Source organism: Aphelocoma coerulescens, unplaced genomic scaffold (genome assembly GCF_041296385.1).
Source record: "Aphelocoma coerulescens isolate FSJ_1873_10779 unplaced genomic scaffold, UR_Acoe_1.0 HiC_scaffold_188, whole genome shotgun sequence".
In the NCBI taxonomy this organism is placed as follows: Eukaryota; Metazoa; Chordata; class Aves; order Passeriformes; family Corvidae; genus Aphelocoma; species Aphelocoma coerulescens.
This window is the reverse complement of record NW_027183536.1, coordinates 107,672-130,397: the sequence shown is the minus strand read 5'-3', so window position 1 is coordinate 130,397 and position 22,726 is coordinate 107,672. Positions and strand designations below refer to the sequence as shown.

The following is a 22,726-nucleotide window of genomic DNA, read 5'->3' as shown; positions in this document are numbered from 1 at the left end:
CACCCAACCCCCTCCCCCCAAAATAGGGGTGGGGCTGGAGGGACCCCAAGTTAGAGGGGGACACCCAGTCCAGAAAGTGCAGTGCAGCCTTTGGGGTGACACCGGGGCGGGGGGTCCCCTGGTCACCCCCTTTCACAGTCTTTTAGGGGGACACCCCTCCCTTTAGGGGGGGCTCCAGTCCCTCGGGTGGGGGCTGGGGTGTCCCCACAGCCACCCCCCCCACGCCGGGGTGCCCCCTCCCCCCATTGCCACTGATGAGTTTTTCCCGTTTCTCCCCTTTTTCTGCCCGAATCCCACAGCGGGGTGGGGGAGGGGGGAGGGGGGGCAAGAAAAGGGGGGTGCGGGGAGGGGGGGGGAGGGGAGGGGTTTCCCCCCTCCCCCCCCTCAGAGGATGGAGGGGATGGGGGAGCGGGGGCGCCGGGGGGGGCTGGGGGAGCTGAAGGGGGGGGCGGCGGGGGCCACCCGCACCCCCGTGATGCTGTTGAGGCTCCGGGACTTCTCGTAGCCTTTGGGGGAGACAAAAAGGGGGGAGAGGGGGTGTCAGGACCCCAAAACCCCCTCATGAACCCCCCAAAAATCCCCTCATGAACCCCCCAAAAAACCCCCTCATGGACCCCACAAAAACCCCCTCATGGACCCCCCAAAAAACCCCCTCATGGACCCCCCAAAAACCCTCTCATGGACCCCCCAAAAATCCCGTCATGAACCCCCCAAAAAACCCCCTCATGAACCCCCCAAAAACCCCCTCATGAACCCCCCAAAATCCTCTCAGCCCCCCTCCTTTTGTTTCCCCCCTACCCCACCCCTCTCCAACCCCCCCCACCAAAATGGGGAGCCCCCCCCCACCGTGGGATGTGGGACCCCCCTCCCCAAAATATGAAAGAGCCCCTCCAAAAATTTGGGGCCCCCCCAGGTAATGGGCGACCCCCTCCCCCCCCAAGGGGTTTAGGACCCTCTCCCCCCCCCCCGAAAATTGGGGACCCCTCAAGAGTTGGGACCCCTTCCCCCCCAGCCCCCCCCCAGGATTTGGGGACCTGCCAGGAGCTGGAACCTCACCCCAAAGGGATTTGGGGACCCCCCCCTCAGATTTGGGACACCCCCAAAAGTTGGGGACCCCCTTAAGAGATAGAAGGGGGGGGGAGGGAGCTCCAGTTTAGGACCCTCCTAAAAATGTGGGGGCCCCCCCCACGGAGTTGGGGATCCCTCCCCAAAATTGGGGGTCCCCCCCCCTAAGAAATTTGGGACCCCCCAGGGGGTACTGAGGAGGCTGGGGGGGGGAGGGGGGGGAGTTTTTTGGGCAGCCAAGCTGGGGGAGGGGGGGGGCAGGAGCACCCCAAAAAAGCCGGGAGGGCTCCCAGGTGGTTTTTGGGGGTTCCTGGGTGATTTTGGGGGTTCCCAGGCGGTTTATGGGGGATTCCCGGGTGATTTTGGGGGTTCCCAGGCGGTTTTTGGGGGTTCCCGGGTGATTTTGGGGGTTCCCAGGCGGTTTTTGGGGGTTCCCAGGTGATTTTGGGGGGTCCCAGGCAGTTTTTGGGGGGTTCCCGGGTGATTTTGGGGGTTCCCAGGTGGTTTTTGGGGGTTCCTGGGTGGTTTTGGGGGGTTCTGAGTGATTTTAGGGGGTTCCAGGGGGGTTTTTGGGGGGGTTCCCGGGTGGTTTTCTGGGGTTTCCGGGTGTTATTTGGGGGTTCCGGGTGGTTTTTGGGGGATTCTGGGTGGTTTAGGGGGATTCCGGGGGGTTTTGGGGGGTTCCGGGTGGTTTTTGGGGGGTTCCCGGGTGATTTTTGGGGTTCCGAGTGGTTTTTGGGGGATTCCGGGTGTTTTTGGGGGTTCCGAGTGTGTTTTGGGGATTCCCCGGTGATTTTGGGGGCTCCCGGGTGGTTTTCGGGGGTTCCCAGGTGGTTTTTGGGGGTTCCCAGTGTTTTTTGGGGGTTCCCGGGTGATTTTGGGGGTTCCCGGGTGGTTTCTGGAGGGTTCCCGGGTGTTTTTTTGGGGGTTCCCGGGTGGTTTTGGGGGTTCCGGGTACTTTTGGGGGGCTTCCCGGGTGGTTTGGGGGATTCCAGGTGATTTGGGGCGGGTTCCCGGGTGGTTTTTGGGGGTTCCCAGTATTTTTTGGGGGGGGTTCCAGGGGATTTTGGGCGGATTCCCGGGTGGTTTTTGGGGGTTCCGGGTGTTTTTGGGGGTTCCCAGTATTTTTGGGGGGGGGTTCCAGGTGATTTTGGGGGGGTTCCCGGGTGGTTTGGGGGGGGTTCCAGGTGATTTTGGGGGGGTTCCCGGGTGCCCCTCCCCCCCCCACCGAAGCAGCTCCGCGGAGCGGGGGCGGGGATTGCGCATGCGCAGCTGTGCGAAGTGGGCGTGGCCAGACGCGCGGGGGGCGGGGCTATGAGCGGGGGCGTGGCCAGGGTGAGGGCGCCCCCTCCCGGCTGACCTGCGGCGCCGTCGGGGGTCTCAGGCGGTGACGAGCGCTGGGGACGAAAGGGGAGAGGGGAGGGGTCACCCCGGGCCAGGGACCCCCTGATGGGGACGGGGACCCCCCTGTGGGGCTGGGGACCACCTCTGGAGGGATGGGGATCCCATTATGGGGATGGAGACCCCACTGTGGGGACAGGGACCCCCCACTATAGGGATGGGGACCCTCTGTGGGGACAGGGACGCCCTGATGGGGATGGGGACCCTCTCATGGGGATGGGGACCCTTCTGTAGGGACAGGGACCCTCCTGTGGGGACGGGGACCTTTTCATGGGGACAGGGACCCTCCTGTGGGACAGGGACCCCCTGATAGGGACAGGGACCCTCTCATGGGGACAAGGACCCCCTGATGGGGATGGGGACCCTTCTGTGGGGACAGAGACCCCCTCATGGGGATGGGGACCCCCTCATGGGGACAGGGACACTTCTGTGGGGATGGGGACCCCCTCATGGGGACAGGGACCCTCACACGGGGACAAGGACCCTCCTGTGGGGACAGGGACCTTCTCATGGGGATGGCGACCCCCTGATGGGGATGGGAACCCTTCTGTGGGGACAGGGACCCTCCTGTGGGGATGGGGACCCTTCTGTGGGGACAGGGACCCTCACATGGGGACAGGGACGCCCTGATGGGGATGGGGACCCTTCTGTGGGGACAGGGACTCTCATGCGGACGGGGACCCTCTGTGGGGACAGGGACCCTCCTGTGGGGACAGGGACTCTCTCATGGGGACAGGGACCCTTCTGTGGGGATGGGGACCCCCTGATGGGGACAGGGACCCTCACACGGGGACAGGGACCCTCCTGTGGGGACAGGGACCTTCTCATGGGGATGGCGACCCCCTGATGGGGATGGGGACCCTTCTGTGGGGACAGGGACCCTCACATGGGGACAGGGACCCTCACATGGGGACAGGGATGCCCTCCTGGGGATGGGGAACCCCTGATGGGGATGGGGACCCTTCTGTGGGGACAGGGACCCCCTCATGGGGACAGGGACCCTCCTGTGGGGATGGGGACCCCCTCATGGGGACAGGGACCCCCTGATGGGGATGGGGACCCTCTCATGGGGACAGGGACCCTCACACGAGTGTGGGGACCCCCTCATGGGGACGGGGACCCCCCTGATGGGGACGGGGACCCTCACACGAGTGCGGGAACCCCCTGGGCCCCCCTTCGCACGGCCGCAGCCCCCGCCCCCCCCCCAGCCAGCCCCGCCCCTTGCACGCGCGTGTGCAAGGGGCACCCAGAGCCCCCCAGCGCCGGGGGGTCTGCGCAAGCTCCCCCGCCCCAGTTCACCCAGTTCAGGGGAGGGCCGGCACTGGGAGGGACATGCAGGAGAGAAAACGGGGTGGGGGTGTGGGGAAGGAAAAAAAAAAAAAAAAAAAAAAAAAAAAAAAAAAAAAAAAAAAACATTTGGGGACCCCCGGGGAGGGGTCCCAGCACCCACCTTTGCGCAGGGGCCCCTCGGGGGGGGGCGCGTAGTCGGGCCCCAGCAGGAAGCAGGCCCTGTCGCGGCCGCAGCGCTCGCGGCCCCCCCCGGGCCCGGCGTTGGCGCTCGGGGGGCCCCCGGCGCGCTCCTCGGGGGACAGGGGCTGGTCGATGGGGGGACAGTCCTCCTGCGCCAGCGCCGCCCGGCCCGCCTCGCCGTTGGGGCGCGACTCTGCCGGGAGGGGGGCACCGGCGTTGGGCTGGGAACCCCCCCCCCCCAGTAGCCCCAACGGTGCCCTGAATGTGTTAAACTGGGCCTAAAGTAGCCCCAAAGTGCCCCCCCCCGCTAAAAGGAGGCGAAGCGGGTCGGAAGCGTGCTGCAAATATTCCGAACTCGGCCCCAAAAATGGTCCAAACCCCCAGCGAAATCTGCCGAAGTCTCCCCAAATTATTGCCAAAGTGCCTTCGAAATCTCCGCTGGCTCAGCGGAACACCCCCAAAATACAGCGATCCTCCCCGAATTCACCCCGAAATGCAGCGAATTCCCCGCAAAAGCCGCTCTCCAAACCCACCTCAAATCGCCAAAAGCGCCCCCAAAATCCTCCCCTCCCCAATCTGCAAAGTCCCTCCAAAATGCTTGAAACTCCCCCAAAATACTCCCCCCAAAATCACCGAACTCTCCTCAAATCTGAATTCCCTCCCAAAATCCACCAAAACTCTCCCCAAAATCTACTCCAGCCCCTCAGATACACCAAGCTTGCCCCCAAATCCACCAAAATAACCCAGAAAAATCCACCAAACCTCCCTCAAACTGCCCAGAAATGCCCCCAAACCCACTAAAACTTCCTCCCCAACTCTACCAAAACCCCTTAAAATCCACCAAACGTCCCCAAAACCCCCCCCAAACTCCACCAAGATCCCCAAAAATCCACTAAACTCACCCCAAACCCCTCCAAAACTTCCCCAAACGCCTCCAAACTCTACCAAGACCCTCTAAAACCCACTAAACTCACCCCAAACTTCCCCTCAACTCACCCCAAACCCATCCAAACTCTACCAAGACCACCTAAAACTCACTAAAACCACCCAAACCCCATCCAACCTCTACCAACCCCCCCTAAAAACCCCTAAACCCACCCCAAACTCTACCAAGACCCCCTAAACCCCCTAAACTTCCCCAAACCCCTCCTAACTCTACCAACCCCCACTAAAACCCCCTAAACCAATCCCAAACCTCTCCAAACTCTACCAAAACCCCCTAAACCCAACCCAAACCCCTCCAAACTCTACCAAAACCCCCCAAAACCCCTTAAACTCACCCCAAACCCCTCCAAACTCTACCAAGACCCCCCCAAAACCTACTAAACTCACCCCAAACTTCCCCAAAACTCACCCCAAACCCCCCCCAAAACTCTACCAACCCCCGCTAAAATCCCCTAAACCCACCCCAAACTTCCCCAAAACTCACCCCAAACCCCTCCAAACTCTACCAAGACCCCCCCTAAACCCCCTAAACCCACCCCAAACCCATCCAAACTCTACCAAAACCCCCTAAACCCACCCCAAACCCCCTCCAAACTCTATCAAGATGCCCCAAAACCCCCTAAATCCACCCCAAACCCATCCAAACTCTACCAACCCCCCCTAAAACCCCCTAAACTCACCCCAAACCCCTCCAAACTCTACCAACCCCCCCTAAAACCCCCTAAACCCACTCCAAACCCCTCCAAACTCAACCAAAACCCCCCAAAAATGCCTAAACCCACCCCAAACACACCCAACCTCTACCAAAATGCACTAAAACCCACTAAACTCACCCCAAACTTCCCCTAAACTCCCCCAAACCCCTCCAAACTCTACCAACCCCCACTAAAACCCCCTAAACCCACCCCAAACCCCTCCTAACTCTACCAAAACCCCCTAAACCCACCCCAAACCCCCTCCAAACTCGATCAAGATGCCCCAAAACCCCCTAAATCGACCCCAAACCCCTCCAAACTCTACCAAAACTCCCTAAAACCCCCTAAACCCACCCCAAACCCCTCCAAACTCTACCAAAACCCCCTAAACCCACCCCAAACCCCTCCAAACTCTACCAAAACCCCCTAAACTCACCCCAAACCCCTCCAAACTTTACCAAGACCCCCAAAACCCACCCCAAACCCCTCCAAACTTTACCAAGACCCCCAAAACCCACCCCAAACCCCCTCCAAACTCTACCAAGACCCCCCAAAACCCACCCCAAACCCCTCCAAGCTCTACCAAAATGCACTAAAACCCACTAAACTCACCCCAAACTTCCCCTAAACTCCCCCAAACCCCTCCAAACTCTACCAAGATGCCCCAAAACCCCCTAAACCCACCCCAAACCCCTCCAAACTCTACCAAGACCCCCAAAACCCACCCCAACCCCCTCCAAACCCTACCAAAACCCCCTAAACCCACCCCAAACCCCTCCAAACTCTACCAAAACCTCCTAAACCCAACCCAAACCTGTCCAAACTCTACCAAAAGCCCCTAAACCCACCCCAAGCGCCCTCCAAACTCTACCCAAACCCCTTAAACCAACCCCAAACCCCCTCCAAACTCTACCAAAACCCCCTAAAACCCCCTAAACCCACCCCAAACCCATCCAAACTCTACCAAAACCCACCCCAAACCCCCAAAACCCACCCGAAACCCCTCCAAACTCTACCAAAACCCCCTAAACTCACCCCAAACCCCTCCAAACTCTACCAAGACCCCCAAAACCCAGCCCAAACCCCCTCCAAACTCTACCAAGACCCCCCCAAAACCCCCGCAGTCCGAGGTGCCACTCACCGGCCCGGTTGATCTCCACCACCTCCTCCTGGGCCAGCGGACAGGCCGGGGGCCGGCGGGCGGCGCGGGGGCTGCCGGGGGCGTTGGGGCCGGAGCCCGGCGAGCCGTAGCCGGGCGAGCCGGGCTGGGGGGGCCTGGGGATGTGTTTGTTCTTCTTCTTGGGCAACTTCTGCTTGGCCATGGCCAGCGAGTAGTACATGCCGAAGTTGTTGACGATGACGGGCACGGGCATGGCGATGGTCAGCACCCCGGCCAGGGCGCACAGGGCGCCCACCAACATGCCCGACCACGTCATGGGGTACATGTCCCCGTAGCCCAGCGTGGTCATGGTGACCACGGCCCACCAGAAGCCGATGGGGATGTTCTTGAAGTAGGTGTGGCGGCTGCCGGTGACGTCGTCGGGGTCGGCGCCGATGCGCTCGGCGTAGTAGATCATGGTGGCGAAGATGAGCACGCCCAGGGCGAGGAAGATGACGAGCAGCAGGAACTCGTTGGTGCTGGCGCGCAGCGTGTGGCCCAGCACGCGCAGCCCCACGAAGTGCCGCGTCAGCTTGAAGATGCGCAGGATGCGCACGAAGCGCACGACCCGCAGGAAGCCCAGCACGTCCTTGGCCGCCTTGGAGGACAAACCCCGCAGCCCCACCTCGAGGTAGAAGGGCAAGATGGCCACGAAGTCGATGATGTTGAGGCTGCTCTTGATGAAGTCGCGCTTGTCCGGGCAGAAGCTGACGCGCATGAGGAACTCGAAGGTGAACCACACCACGCACAGCCCCTCCACGTAGGTGAGGAAGGGCTCGGTCTCCACCTCCACGGCCACCTGCGTGCCCGTCTCGTTGCCCGTGGTCACCGTCTCCGTCTTGTTGATGACGCGGTTGAAGGCCTCGTGCGTCTCCAGGCAGAAGGTGGTGATGGAGATGAGGATGAAGAAGAGCGAGGCGAAGGCCACGTACTGGGGGGGTGATGGGGGGGGGGGGGGGAGAGGTCAGGGGTGGGTGCTGAGACCCCAAAAGCCCCCCCCTGGGTAAGGGAATGGGGTCTGGGGGTCCTGAGAGCCCCCTCCCCACCAGAGCCCTGAACCCCCAGAGGGATGGCGGGACCCAGGAGCCCCCATTTCCGACCCTCCCCCAACCACTGACACCCCCAAATGTTCATGGGGGGGCTCATCTGTTTGACTGACACCCCCCCAATCATTGACTGACCCCCAAATATTCACAGAGGGGCTCATTTGTCTGACTGACACCCCCAAATGTTCATGGGGGGGCTCATCGGTCTGACTGACACCCCCCAAATCATTGACTGACCCCCAAATATTCACGGGGGGCTCATCTGTTTGACTCTGACACCCCCCAAATCATTGATTGACCCCCAAATATTCACAGAGGGGCTCATCTGTCTGATTGACACCCCCAAATGTTCATGGGGGGCTCATCTGTTTGACTCTGACACCCCCCAAATCATTGACTGACACCCCCAAATATTCATGGGGGGCTCATCTGTTTGACTGACACCCCCCAAATCATTGATTGACCCCCAAATATTCATGGGGGGCTCATCTGTTTGACTGACACCCCCCAAATCATTGATTGACCCCCAAATATTCACGGGGGGCTCATTTGTCTGACTGACACCCCCAAATATTCCCGGGGGGGCTCATCTGTCTGACTGACACCCCCAAATATTCACAGGGGGTGTCCTGGTCCCAACTCCCAGATTTATGGGGGACCCCCAAACACTGAACCCCTATAGAATAATGGGGGGGGATGGGGGACACCCCCAAATTTCCAAGCTCCTGAGCCCCCCCCCCAACACTGAAACCCCACAGAATAATGGGGGGGAGGGGCAAGTGTCCCATTTTCTGACACCCACCCCCCAAAATTACGCTGAACCCCCAAATAATCACGGGGGGACACCCAGGGGTGAAGGCTCCTGACCCCTCCCCCCCAAACCCCCAGATTGATCCCCCCCCAATCACTGACCCCTCCCCCCATAACGAGGGAGGTGGGACATGGGGGGGGGGGCACAGGGACATGGGGGGGACACTTGGGGGGGGGACAGAGAGGGTTGGGGACATGGGGGGTGCACGGGGGGGTGGGGGGAGCACACGGTGATGGAGCCCTGGGGACACGGGGGGGGGTTTGGGGACACGGGGGGGTTTGGGGACACGGGGGGGTTTTGGGGACACGGGGGGGGGGGGGCAGGGCAATATTTAGGCCATGGGGGGGGTGGGGGGAGATATTTGGGGCCATTGAGGGGGACCCAGGGGACACGGAGGGGGGGATCTAGGCCAGGTGGGGGGGTTTGGGGGGGACACGAGGGACGGCGAGGGGATGTAGGCCAGGCTGGGGGGGGGGGGGGGGGGGGTTTGGGGACACGGAGTGGGGGGGGGCGATTTAGGCCACGCATGGGGGAGGGGGGGGGGACGACAATGGAGGGAGGGGGGCCCCTGGGGGGGGGGGGAGGGGATGTAGGACAGGCCGGGGGGGGGGAGGGGGCACCGCAGTGCGGTCCCGCTCCCCCCCCCCTCCCCCTCCGGCCCCGCTGCGGCAGGATCGGGGCCAGCGGCTGCGGGGGGGGGGGGGGGCGGGGGGACACCGGGGACATCGGGGGGGGCGCTGGGGACACTGGGGGACACGAACGGCCGAGCGGGGCCCCCCCCGCATCCCCGTGTCCCCCCAGCACCCCCCCTGCCCCCCCCCGCGCTGTCCCCTCAGAGCCACCCCCTAAAGTCCCCTCAGGGTCCCCGCAGTGTCCCCTGTGCCCCCCCCCTCCCCCCCAAACAGCCCTGCAGTGTTCCCGACCCCCCCCCCGGCCGCTCAGAGACCCCCTGAGCCCCCTCGGAGCTCCCCCGAGTACCCTCAAAGCCCCCTCCCCCCCCCCCCAAATCAGCTCAGGGCCCCCCAAGACCCCTCAGAGGCTCTGATCATCCCAGAGCCCCCCCAGAGCTCCCTCAGGGCCCCTAAACCTCCTCGAGAGACCCCTAAAGTCCCTCACAGACCCCAAAGACCCTCTCAGAGACCCCCAAACCTCCTCACAGACCCCCCCAAACCCCTTCAGACACCCCTAAACCCCCTCAGAGACCCCCTAAACCCCCCTCGACCCCCTCAAAGATGCCCTAAAACCCTTCAGACACCCCCTAAACCCGGCCAGAGTCCCCCTAAACCCCCTCAGACAGCACTCAATCCCCCCCCAGACCCCCAAGATCCCCTCGCAGATGCCCTAAACCCCCTCAGAGACCCCCTCAACCCCCTCAGAGACCCCTTAAATCCCCCCGGAGATGCCCTAAACCCCCTCAGAGCCCCCCAGGACCCCCTCAGAAATGCCCTAAACCCCCTTGCAGACCCCCTTTAATCCCCTCACATCCCTCTAACCCCTTCAGAAACCCCCCCTGTCCCCTCCAAAAGCACTTTAACACCCCCTAAACTCCCTCAGGGATGTCCTGAACTCCCTCAGACAGCCCTGACTCCCCTCTGGAACGTCCCAAACCTTCTCAGAGCCCCCCTAATCCCCCTCAGACACCTCCTGGCCTCCTTGCAGAGTCCCTCTAAACCCACTCAGAGATGCCCCAAACCCCTCAGAGCCCCCCAAGACCCCCTCAGAAGTGCCCCAAACACCTCCAGAGCTCCCCCAGCCTTCCTAAACCCCTTCAGAGACGCCCTAAACTCCCTCACATCCCTCCTAACCCCCTTCAGAAATGCCCTAAACCCCTCTAGTTCCCTTTAAGCCCCCTCCAAACTCCCCCTAAAACCCCTCTAGAGTTGCCCTAACCCCCTTAATCCCCCTCACATCCCCCCTAATCCCCCTCAGAGGTATCTTAAATCTCAGTCCCCCAAAGCCCCCTCAGAAAAGCCCCAAACCCCCTCGCAGACCCCTTCACATCCCTCCCAACTCCTTCAGAGCCCCCCATAACCCATCTAGAGACCTCCTAAACCCCCCAATCCCCCTCAGAGCCCCCCAAAACCCCTCGGAGATGCCTTAAATCCTCTCACAGTCCCCCCAAGACTCCTTCAGAGCCCTCCTAACCCTCCTCAGACACCCCCAAATCCCCTCAGAGACGCCCTAAACCCCCCCCAGAGCCCCTTTAACCCCCCTCACAACCCCCTAAAGCCCCCTAACTCCCCTCAGAGCCCCCTGAACCCTCTCGCAGCCCTACTAAACCCCTTAAATCCCCTCAAAGCCCCCTCAGAGATGTCCTAAACCACCTGAGACACCCTTAAACCCTCTCACAACCCCCCAAACTCCCCTCAGGACCTCCCTAAAACCCCTCAGTCACTTCTGAACGCTCTCCCATCCCCTCAAGATCCCCTCAAGGGTGCCCTAAAGCTCGTCAGAAATGCCCTAAACCCTCTCACTGTCCCCTAAGACCCCTCAGAGACGCCCTAAACTCCTCCAGAGCTCCCATATCCTTCCTAAACCTCCTCAAAGCCCCCCTGAACCACCTCGGAGATGCCTTAAACCCCTCCAGAGCGCCTCTAAACGCCCCTCCCAGCCCCTCAAGACTCCTCCAGAGATGCTCGAAACCCCTTCAGAACCTCTTCAAACCCACTCACAGCTCCCCAAGACACCCTCAGAGACGCCCTGAACCCCCTCAGAGAAGCCCTGAACCCCCTCACACCCCAAAACCCCCCCCTCAACCCTCCCCTCCTCCCCCTCAGAGCCCCCTTTACCCCCACTCCAACCCTCCTAAACTCCATCCTAGCACCCCTCAACCCCTCCTAACCCCATCCTACGGCCCCCAAGCCCCCTTGGACCCCTCGGCATCCCTCACCCTGGCCATCCGCGACGAGTAGGGGTCCTCGAAGAGCGCCCAGAGCCGCGGCCGCCACCGCCGCCACCAGCTGGCGGGCCGCCCCTCCTCCAGGCACAGCCGCTTGGGCTCGGCGGGCTCGGGCGGCCCGGGCCCCTCGGGGCTCTCGAAGCTGTCCAGGGCCTCCTCGGCGTCGCGGTGCTGCCGGTAGTTCATCCAGCAGCACGCCTCCACGTCCGTCTCGTCGATGCCCCAGAAGGCGAGCTCCTCCTCGAACAGCGGCCCGCACACGTCGGCCGGGCAGTGCAGCTTGCCGGTGCGGTAGTAGTTGAGCACGTAGGCGAACACGGCCGGGTGCCGGTCGAAGAAGAACTCGCCGGCGCCGGCATCGTAGTCGAAGCGGGCGGCGGCGCCCGGCTCGGCCAGCCCGGCCAGGCGGGTGCCGGGCAGCGTCTGCAGGGTGCTGCGGTAGGTCTCATGGCGGACGCCGCCGACGTTGATCACCACTTTGTCGCGCTCGGCTTGCCAGCCCATGGCGACAGGCGCGACAGGAGGAGGGGGCGAGAGTCGCGATAGGAGGAGGGGGAGAGGGGAGGGAGAGGGGACGGCGGGTGCCGCATCCCGGCGCGGCGGGGCGGGCGCGGGAGGCGCAGGCGCGGCGGGGGCACGCCCACACTGAGGGCAGGCCACGCCCACACTGAGGGCAGGCCACGCCCACCGTGAGGGGGAAAAGCCCGCCTTGGAGGAAGCCACGCCCACCGTGAGGGGAAGGACACGCCCACCGTGAGGGGAAATGCCCGCCTTGGAGGAAGCCGCGCCCACCGTGAGGGGATAAACGCGCCCATCGTGAGGGGGAAAAGCCCGCCTTTGTGGAAGCCGCGCCCACCGTGAGGGGAAAAGCCCGCCTTGGAGGAAGCCGCGCCCACCGTGAGGGGGAAAAGCCCCTCCTTTGTGGAAGCCACGCTCACCGTGAGGGGAAGGACGCGCCCACCGTGAGGGGAAAAGCCCCTCCTTTGTGGAAGCCACGCTCACCGTGAGGGGGAAAGCCCCTCCTTTGTGGAAGCCACGCTCACCGTGAGGGGAAGGACGCGCCCACCGTGAGGGGGAAAGCCCCTCCTTTGTGGAAGCCGCGCTCACCGTGAGGGGAAGGACACGCCCACCGTGAGGGGAAAAGCCCCTCCTTTGTGGAAGCCGCGCCCACCGTGAGGGGAAGGCCGCGCCCACCGTGAGGGGAAGGCCGCGCCCACAAACGAGGCGGGAAAGCTACCGCTGAGGGGAGGCCACGCCCACGCTGAGGGGAGGCCAACCCCCACCGCCTTCCCGTTGGTCACCGCTCTGTCGTGCTCGCCGTGGCGACAGCCGCGATAGTCGCGATAGTCGCGGTAGCCGGAGGGGGAGAGGTTGGTGGGTGCGGCATCCCGGCGCGGGGGGACACGCCCACCGTGAGGGGAGGGCAGGCTGGAACTGAGGGATGGACACACCCACACCGGGAGGCCGCGCCCACTCCTTGGAAGCCCCGCCCGTGCCCCCACGTGTCAAACCCCTAACTGGGAGGCGCTGGTGGCTACTGGGAGCACCGGGAGGAAAAAGTCCAAGGGGTCTGGGGGCTGCTCTGGGGGAAGTACTGGGATGCACTGGGACTGGGGAGGGGTCCCAGTCTCTCGGAGTTCCTCCCCCTCCCCCCCAGGGAGCAGGCGGGACCAGGAGCCCCCAAACCAGCAGCTTTATTGGAGCCCCCAAAGAGGGGCCCCGACATCCAGGGTGGAGTCACTTGCAGGGCCCAGGTGGTCCCAGACAAGACCCAGGGGACCCTGGGGTGACTCCGGCATCCGCAAGGGTCCCAGGGGTCCCCAGGATGGGGGACCTTGAAGGACCCAGCGAGCGGGGGGAGGGGGGGCACTTATGGGACCCAGGCATCCAGGGGGTCCCCAAGGGTCCCCAGCGTGGGGGTCCTTTGAGGGACCCAAGCGTTGGGTGGTCCCAGGGACGACCCAGCCCATCCCGGGGGTCCTCGGTGTGGGTGTCCGGGTGGTCCCCAAGGGGACGCGGCCGTGCCGAGGTGGCACCGGGGGTGTCCCGGGTGTCACTTGCTGGGTGCCAGCCCCACGCGGTCCTGGTCGCGGTCGAAGACGGCGTAGTAACGGGCCAGGAAAACGTCCCCGAGGATCCAGAGGGGTCCCGCGGGTGGGGGGACATCCAGGGCCATGAAGCCGCTGACACACGTGGGGGACCCCCATTGGGACACCTGGGGGGACAGCGGGACGGGGGTGACAGGGGACGAGGGAAGGGTGGGGATTTGGGGACGCGAGGGACGAAGAGAGGGATGGGGACGTGGGGACACGAGGGGAAAGGGGACAGGGGTGACACGGAGGGGACACCGGGGGTCCCACCTGGAGCACGTAGTGCTGGGGGCTGAGCGTGAAGTCCTTGCCCCCCAGGGCGAAGGTGACGTTGGGCATAGACGGGACCTTGTCACAGTCCAGCAGGTACTGGGGGGAGGGGACAGGGGGGTGAGGACCTGGGGTGGGGGAGAGACCCCCACCCAAAGCGTCCCCCGGAGTCCAGGAACACTCAGGGACCCCCAAATCCCCCACCCAAAGCGTCCTCGGGAGTCCAGGGACACTCAGGGACCCCCAAATTCCCCACCCAAAGCGTCCCCCGCAGTCCGGGGACACTCAGGGACCCCCAAATTCCCCACCCAAAGCGTCCCCAGATGGCCAGGGACACTCAGGGACCCCCAAATCCCCCACCCAAAGCGTCCTTGGGAGTCCAGGGACACTCAGGGACCCCCAAATCCCCCACCCAAAGCGTCCCCCGGAGTCCGGAGACACTCAGGGACCCCCAAATCCCCCACCCAAAGCATCCCCGGGAGTCCGGGGACACTCAGGGACCCCCAAATCCCCCACCCAAAGCATCCCCGGGATTCCAGGGACACTCAGGGACCCCCAAATCCCCCACCCAAAGCGTCCTCGGGAGTCCAGGGACACTCAGGGACCCCCCAATCCCCCACCCAAAGCGTCCTTGGGAGTCTGGGGGCACTCAGGGACCCCCAAATCCCCCACCCAAAGCGTCCTTGGGAGTCTGGGGACACTCAGGGACCCCCAAATCCCCCACCCAAAGCATCCCCGGGAGTCCGGGGACACTCAGGGACCCCCAAATCCCCCACCCAAAGCATCCCCGGGAGTCCGGGGACACTCAGGGACCCCCAAATCCCCCACCCAAAGCATCCCTGTATGTCCGGGGACACTCAGGGACCCCCAAATCCCCCACCCAAAGCATCCTCGGGAGTCCAGGGACACTCAGGGACCCCCAAATCCCCCACCCAAAGCGTCCTCGGGAGTCCAGGGACACTCAGGGACCCCCAAATTCCCCACCCAAAGCGTCCCCAGATGGCCAGGGACACTCAGGGACCCCCAAATCCCCCACCCAAAGCGTCCTTGGGAGTCCAGGGACACTCAGGGACCCCCAAATCCCCCACCCAAAGCGTCCCCCGGAGTCCGGAGACACTCAGGGACCCCCAAATCCCCCACCCAAAGCATCCCCCGCAGTCCGGGGACACTCAGGGACCCCCAAATCCCCCACCCAAAGCATCCCTGGGAGTCCAGGGACACTCAGGGACCCCCAAATCCCCCACCCAAAGCATCCCCGGGAGTCCAGGGACACTCAGGGACCCCCAAATCCCCCACCCAAAGCATCCTCAGGAGTCCGGGGACACTCAGGGACCCCCAAATTCCCCACCCAAAGCGTCCTTGGGAGTCTGGGGACACTCAGGGACCCCCAAATCCCCCACCCAAAGCATCCCTGTATGTCCGGGGACACTCAGGGACCCCCAAATTCCCCACCCAAAGCGTCCTTGGGAGTCTGGGGACACTCAGGGACCCCCAAATCCCCCACCCAAAGGGTCCCCAGGTGTCCAGGGGGTCCCGGGGGGTCCATACCTGCCCCCCTATGGCGCGGGACCCCCCCAGCGCCCGGTGCAGCGTGGCCACCTCGGTGCTGGGCCCGGTGATCAGCGACGTCCCCGTGTCCACGATGGCCTCGCAGCCCCCCGCGCACAAGGGGGGGGTCCCGGCACCCCACGGCCCCCGGGGCCCCCACGGACAGCCTGGGGGGCAGTTAGAGGGGTCGGGGGCAGTTCGGGGGGTTGGGGGCAGTTTGGGGGGTCAGGGGCAGTTTGGGGGGTCTTTGGGGGCAGTTAGAGGGGTCGGGGGCAGTTTGGGGGTTTGGGGGCAGTTTGGGGGGCTTTGGGGGCAGTTTGGGTGGTCTGGGGCAGTTTGGGGGGGCTTTGGGGGCAGTTAGAGGGGTCGGGGGCAGTTTGGGGGGGCTTTGGGGGCAGTTAGAGGGGTCGGGGGCAGTTTGGGGGGCTTTGGGGGCAGTTAGAGGGGTGAGGGGCAGTTTGGGGGGGCTTTGGGGGCAGTTAGAGGGGTCAGGGGCAGTTTGGGGGGGCTTTGGGGGCAGTTAAGGGACGGGGGGAGAAGTTGGGGGTCCCAGGGGTCACTTAGAGGGGTCAGGGGGGGTCATTTTTGGGGGCTGGGGGACATTTAGAGGGGTCGGGGGGGAGGATTTGGAGGAGATCAGGAGGGATTTGGGGGGATCTTGGGGGGGATTCAGGGAGGCTCTGGGGGGGTTGGGGGGATCCAGAGGGGAATTTTGGGGGGGGATTTTGTGGGGGAGGGATTTTTGGGGGTCTCACCTGTCCATGTGCACCTGCCAGTAGCTCTTGCGGGACACGGGGATGTAGTGCAGGGGTCCCTCGAACTGTCCCTCGTTGATGCCCCCCAAAAGCAGCTCCCCCCCGTCGCCCTCCGACGCCCCACTGCACCCCACAGTCAGGGTGGGGGGCGTGAGGGGCTGGGGGGGGTGGGGAGGGGGTTGGGGGTCCCAAGGGGTGTCCCAGGGGTGTCCCAGGGGGATTTCAGGGGGAATTTGGGGTTCCCATGGGGGCCACAGGGGGATTTGGGGATCCCATGGGGGTCCCAGGGAGATTTGGGGGGTGCCAGGGGGATTCCGGGGGGATTTGGGGGTCCCATGGGGGTCCCATGGGGATTCCAGGTGGAATTTGGGGGTCCCAGGAGGGATTTGGGGGTCCTTGGAAGGGGGTTTGGGGGGTAATTTAGGGATGCTTTTGGGGGGGTGGTTTGGGGGGTCACGGGGTGTGGTCAGGGGATGGTCAAGGGGTGGTTTTGGGGTACTTTAAGGATATTTTGGGTGTAGTTGGGGTGTATTTAGGGAGTGGTCAGGGAGTGGTCAGGGGTGGTCAGGGTTTGGTCAGGGTGTGGTCAGGGTGTGGTCAGGGTGCGCTCAGGGAGTGGTCAGGGGTGGTCAGGGTGTGGTCAGGGTGTGGTCAGGGTGTGGTCAGGGCGTGGTCAGGGGGTGGTCAGGGGTGGTCAGGGTGTGGTCAGGGTGCGCTCAGGGAGTGGTCGGGGGGGTCAGGGTGTGGTCAGGGTGCGGTCAGGGTGTGGTCAGGGAGTGGTCAGGGTGCGGTCAGGGTGCGGTCAGAGTGTGGTCAGGGAGTGGTCAGGGTGCGGTCAGGGTGCGGTCAGAGTGTGGTCAGGTTGCGGTCAGGGTGCGGTCAGGGTTTGGTCAGGGCATGCTCAGGGCGCGCTCAGGGCGTGGTCAGGGTGTGGTCAGGGTGCGGTCAGGGTTTGGTCAGGGCGCGCTCAGGGCGTGGTCAGGGTGTGGTCAGGGTGTGGTCAGGGTGCGGTCAGGGCGTGGTCAGTGTGCGCTCAGGGTGTGGTCAGGGGTGGTCAGGGCGCAGTCAGGGCGTGGTCAGGGTTTGGTCAGGGCACGCTCAGGGCGCGCTCAGGGTGTGGTCAGGGGTGGTCAGGGTGTGGTCAGGGCATGGTCAGGGCGTGGTCAGGGGTGGTCAGGGTGTGGTCAGGGCATGGTCAGGGTGAGGTCAGGGGTGGTTCAGGGGTACTTTAAGGGTGGCTTGGCTGTAGCTGGGGCATGGTCAGGGTGGGGTCAAGGGGTGGCCAGGGCATGTCCGGGACATGTCCGGGGCGTGTCCGTGGGGATCCGTCCGGGTACCTGCGCAGGCGGAAGGAGAAGACGTTGTCCCGGAAGAGGCCCTGGTCCATCATGTTGTCAAAGACGGGGCGCACGGGGCCGGCCGAGGCGCTGGGGAACGCCAGGCCCAGCACCCCGTCAAAGCGCGCGGCCGCGAACGCCAGGCCCGGCAGCGCCACCGCCTCGGCAAACGTCTGGTTGGGGACGGACACGTTGGACACCTGCGGGGACACACGGACACGGTGACACAGGGACACAGGGACAGGGACACAGGGACACGGTGACACAGGGACAGGGACAGGGACACAGGGACACAGGGACACAGGGACAGGGACACAGGGACACAGGGACACCGGGACAGGGACAGAGGGACAGAGGGACACAGGGACACGGGGACAGGGACACAGGGACACGGTGACACGGTGACACAGGGACAGGGACACAGGGACACAGTGAGTGTCTGGTTGGGGACGGACACGTTGGACACCTGCGGGGACACACGGACACGGTGACACAGGGACACAGGGACAGGGACACAGGGACACGGTGACACAGGGACACAGGGACAGGGACACAGGGACACAGGGACACAGGGACACAGGGACACAGGGACAGGGACACAGGGACACAGGGACACAGGGACATGGTGACACAGGGACACAGGGACAGGGACACAGGGACAGAGGGACAGGGACACAGGGACAGGGACACAGGGACAGAGGGACAGGGACACAGGGACACAATGAGTGTCTGGTTGGGGACGGACATGTTGGACACCTGCGGGGACACACGGACACGGTGACACGGACACAGGGACAGGGACACAGGGACACGGTGACACAGGGACACGGTGACACAGGGACAGGGATACAGGGACACAGGGACACAGGGACACAGGGACACAGGGACACGGGGACAGGGTGACCCCATAAATGCGGGCACAGGTGTCCGTGGGGACACGGGGACATGCGGGACCACGCCCCTTCCATGGCCACGCCCCCAGTGTCCCGCCCTTTAGCCCCGCCCCCTCATTATCCCCTCATTGGCCACGCCCCCACCCTGAGGGTGTCGGTGCTCAGGAAGGGACCCCAGCCCACCCCTGGGACCCCCGCCCACCCTGAGGGTGTTGGTGCTCAGGAAGGGACCCCCGCCCACCCTGGGACCCCAGCCCACCCCTGGGACCCCCACCCACCATGAGGGTGTCGGTGCTCAGGAAGGGACCCCAGCCCACCGTGAGGGTGTCGGTGCTCAGGAAGGGACCCCAGCCCACCCCTGGGACCCCCGCCCACCATGAGGGTGTCGGTGCTCAGGAAGGGACCCCAGCCCACCCCTGGGACCCCCGCCCACCATGAGGGTGTCGGTGCTCAGGAAGGGACCCCAGCCCACCCCTGGGACCCCCGCCCACCATGAGGGTGTCGGTGCTCAGGAAGGGACCCCCGCCCACCCAGGGACCCCAGCCCACCCCTGGGACCCCCCACCCACCGTGAGGGTGTCGGTGCTCAGGAAGGGACCCCCGCCCACCCTGGGACCCCAGCCCACCCCTGGGACCCCCACCCACCATGAGGGTGTCGGTGCTCAGGAAGGGACCCCAGCCCACCCTGGGACCCCAGCCCACCCCTGGGACCCCCGCCCACCGTGAGGGTGTCGGTGCTCAGGAAGGGACCCCAGCCCACCCCTGGGACCCCCGCCCACCGTGAGGGTGTCGGTGCTCAGGAAGGGACCCCCGCCCACCCTGAGGGTGTCGGTGCTCAGGAAGGGACCCCAGCCCACCCCAGGGACCCCAGCCCACCCCAGGGACCCCCGCCCACCGTGAGGGTGTCGGTGCTCAGGAAGCCCCTGAGGCTGCCGCTGCCGTAGCTGATGGCGAAGGCGGTGCCGTTGGGGCGGTGGGTGCAGGACAGCAGGGGCTGGTAGTGGGGGTGCAGCCCTGGGGACGCGGGGGGGACACGGTGACACGGGGAGGGGCCACGCCCAGGCCACGCCCCCTCACTGGGACCACACCCCTTCAAGCCCCGCCCCTTCCCGCCCAGGTAAAGCACTCGAGAGGCTCCTGGACCTCAGGCCCCGCCCCTGCGCACAAGCCACGCCCATTTCACACGACCACGCCCCTCTAGGCCCCACCCCCGCCATAAACAACGCCCCATCCTTCGGCCCCACCCCAAAACCACGCCCATTTCCCAACCACGCCCTGTCAGGCCCCACCCCTTGCTCAAACCACGCCCATTTCCCCACAGCCACGCCCTTCCAAGCCCCGCCCCACCCCCAAACCACGCCCATTCCCCCCACCACGCCCTCAGGCCCCGCCCCCAAACCAAACCACGCCCACCAGGCTCCACCCCACCCCAAACCACGCCCATTTCCCCAACCACGCCCTCAGGCCCCGCCCCCAAACCAAACCACGCCCACCAGCCCCCACCCCACCCCCAAACCACGCCCATTTTCCCACAACCACGCCCTTCCAAGCCCCGCCCCGCCCCCAAACCACGCCCATTCCGCCGGCCCCGCCCCCGCCAGGCCCCGCCCCTCACAGCAGGCCAGGTAGAGCAGGCAGCAGCGCGCCGAGGGCACCCACAGGTCGGCAGAGCCGGTGTCGAAAACCACCCGGAAATTCTGGGGGGGGGTCCCCAGGGAGATGGTCCCGTAGTACTGAGCCTGGGGGGGGAGGGGAGGGGCGGGGGGACCCCCGCGGTGTCACCGCCGTGTCCCCAAAAAGGGGCTGGGAACCCCCCCCAGGTGTCCCCGGGGCACCGCCGACCCCCCAGCCCGATGTCCCCGGGGTGCTGGGGGTCCCGAGGGGGGGCCCTCCCCCACGTCCCCGCCCCCTCCCCCACCCCCAGGGCCCCGTCACACCCCAGTCCCCACCCTGGGGGTCCCCCTCCCCTCCCCCCGCGCCCCTCCCCCACTCACGTCCATGTAGTTGTGGAGCCGCGTGGGCGCGGCCGCCGCCCCTCCCCCGCTGCGGCTGCGGGGGCCCCCCCCGGCCCCCCAAAATTTGGGGGGTACCCAGGGCCCCCTCTCCAGGGGGATGCTGCGGGGGAGAGGGGGAGGAGGGGTTAACGGGGGGGGCCCCACCGCAGAGTTAATGAGCTTAATGAGCTTAATGAGCTTAATGAGACCAATTATGCTAATGAAGGGCTGCCACCGCACCGCTGGAAGGGGAAGGGGGCGGGGCGGGGATTAATGAGGTTAAAGAGGGGCTCCCTCGGGGGTTGGTGAGGTTGGGTGGGGGGTGCGGGGGGTTAATGGGGGTCCCCAAATTGTGGGGTCACCCCCAAGGTCACTCCCGGGGTCAGAGGTCACGGGGGGGGTCACGCCCTGGCGGGTGGGGCCGGGGCCGAGCGGGTCCGACCGGCTCCCGCCCCCGCCCGGCCTCGGCTGGGAGGGACCGGCATGGCCGGGAACCCCAAAACCTCCCCCGAACCCCACCCGGGGGCATCCAGGGGGCCGGGAACCCCAAAATCCCACCTGGGGGGATGCAGGTATCAGCAACCCCCCCAAAATCCCACCTGGGGGGGATCCAGGTGTCAGCAACCCCCCCAAAATCCCACCTGGGGGCATCCAGGTATCAGCAACCCCCCAAAACCCCACCTGGGGGCATCCAGGTATCAGCAACCCCCCAAAACCCCACCTGGGGGCATCCAGGTATCAGCAACTCCCCCAAAACCCCACCTGGGGGCATCCAGGTATCCGGGGACTTCCAAAACCCCCCTTGAACCCCACCTAAACCCTCACCTGGAGGAATCCAGGTGTCCCAGAATCCCCCCCCCCCAAATCCACACCCGAAGGGCTCCACGTACCCGGGAGCTCCCCAAAACCCCCCCGAACTCTCCCACCAGGAGCACCCAACTATCCGGGGACCCCCCCAAACCCCTCCAAACCACCCCAAAACCCCACACCTGGGGGGCACCCAGCTCCCGGGACCCCCCCCAACCCCTCCAAACCACCCCAAAACCCCACACCACACCTGGGGGGCACCCAGCTCCCCGGGACCACACCCCCCCACCCCCCCCCAGGACCCCTCGTCCCTCCGGTCTCTCACCGCAGCATCGCTCCCGCTCCAGCCACGAGCAGCAGCAGCGGCCCGATCGCGGGGCCCCCCATGGCCACTCCGAGCCCCCCCGTGGCCACTCCGAGCCCCCCCCGTGGCCGCTCTGAGCCCCCCCGCCCCGCGCGCGCGGGGGAACCCCCTCAGGCCCCGCCCACGGACACGCCCCCTCCCCCAAACCACGCCCACTCCCCATTGACCACAGCGGGGGAACCCCATCAAGCCACGCCCCCTCCATTGAGTGCTTCGGGACAAGCCACGCCCCCTCATTGGCTACAGCCACGCCCCCTCATTGGCTACAGCCACGCCCCCTGCTGGGAGCCACGCCCCCTCATTGGCTAAAGCGGCCTCTCTGGCCCCGCCCCCTTCAAGCCCCGCCCCCTCGCTGACCATAAATGGTCATGGCAGCTCCGCCCCCCCGCGGTTACGTCATGGCGGGGGCGGGGGTGACTCAGGGGGCGCGGGAACCCCAAAACCGCCCCCCGCAATCCGGGGGGGGGCCCCGACCCCGCCCCGAAATTCCCCCCGAATGCACCTTGGGGGGGGGGGGGCCTTAAAACCACCCCCCTAATTAAGAGAGGCCCCCTAATTTTGGGGTGGCTTTAAGGGGGAAATCGACCCCTTAAAATACATAATTTGGGGGAGGGGGAGGGGGGAAGGCCCCCCAGAATCACCCCAAGATCTGGGGTGGGGGAGGGGGGGGGCGGCCTCTGAGCTGCCCCATAACTGGGACCTCCCTCCCCCCCCAAAAACCAACCCATGGTGGGGGGGACCCCAAACCGACCCACCCCCCCATAACTGGGACCCCCCCCAAAACCAACCCATTGAGGGGGGGGAGGGGCCCTAAAGCTGCCTCATAACTGGGACCCCCCCCCAAAACCAGCCCATGGTGGGGGGACCCCCAAACCGACCCCCCCTCCCCAAAACCAACCCATGGTGGGGGGACCCAAACCCCCCCCATAACAGAGGCCCCCCCCCCAAAACCAACCCATGGTGGGGGGGAGGGGCCCTAAAGCTGCCCCATAACTGGGCCCCCCCCCCTAAAACCAACCCCACGGTTTGGGGGTGACCCCAAACTCACCCCGTAATTTGGGGAGGGGGTGGGGACGACGGGACCCCCCCCCAAAATCGCAGGCGGCGGGGGGAGGGGGGGCTGTGAAGCACCTTTATTAATCCGCTGCGCCGGGGGGGGTCGGACGGATGCGGGGCCC

General features: G+C 65.2%; 2 protein-coding genes and 1 pseudogene across 3 annotated transcripts in view; all 3 read right to left on the bottom strand.

The window, feature by feature from the left end:
• Positions 1-384: 384 nt before the first annotated feature.
• On the bottom strand, positions 385-12,087 carry LOC138101073 (voltage-gated potassium channel KCNC1-like). 2 transcript variants are annotated; one of them, XM_068998911.1, is made up of 5 exons: positions 11,483-12,087; positions 6,718-7,666; positions 3,917-4,129; positions 2,426-2,462; positions 438-506 (listed from the first exon to the last, which is right to left on the bottom strand). In XM_068998911.1, the coding sequence occupies exons 1-4, from the start codon at positions 11,993-11,995 to the stop codon at positions 2,446-2,448; spliced, it is 1,692 nt and encodes a 563-aa protein (XP_068855012.1). In that variant the 5' UTR covers positions 11,996-12,087; the 3' UTR covers positions 438-506; positions 2,426-2,445. The 2 variants fall into 2 exon arrangements, with proteins under 2 accessions (XP_068855014.1, XP_068855012.1); XM_068998913.1 differs by lacking the exon at positions 2,426-2,462 and having other exon boundaries at positions 385-506.
• A 507-nt stretch (positions 12,088-12,594) lies between these two features.
• Positions 12,595-21,571, bottom strand: LOC138101078 (cathepsin D-like; annotated as a pseudogene).
• A 614-nt stretch (positions 21,572-22,185) lies between these two features.
• The window catches only part of LOC138101077 (glycogen [starch] synthase, muscle-like), a 24,739-nt gene continuing 24,198 nt past the window's right edge, over positions 22,186-22,726 (bottom strand). Inside the window, exon 12 of the mRNA XM_068998917.1 lies at positions 22,186-22,197. Coding sequence (XP_068855018.1) covers positions 22,186-22,197 — 12 coding nt within the window. The remainder of the gene's footprint in view (positions 22,198-22,726) is intronic.

What these genes read in the sequence shown, in the direction of transcription:
- LOC138101073 (XM_068998913.1), bottom strand. Translation starts at nt 11,995, where the DNA reads ATGGGCTGGCAAGCCGAGCGCGACAAAGTGGTGATCAACGTCGGCGGC. An exon ending in ACTCGTCGCGGATGGCCAGG is followed by an intron (nt 7,667 to 11,482) that starts GTGAGGGATGCC and finishes TCACCCCCCCAG; the next exon opens with TACGTGGCCTTCGCCTCGCT. An exon ending in GGTGGAGATCAACCGGGCCG is followed by an intron (nt 4,130 to 6,717) that starts GTGAGTGGCACC and finishes CCCTCCCGGCAG; the next exon opens with AGTCGCGCCCCAACGGCGAG.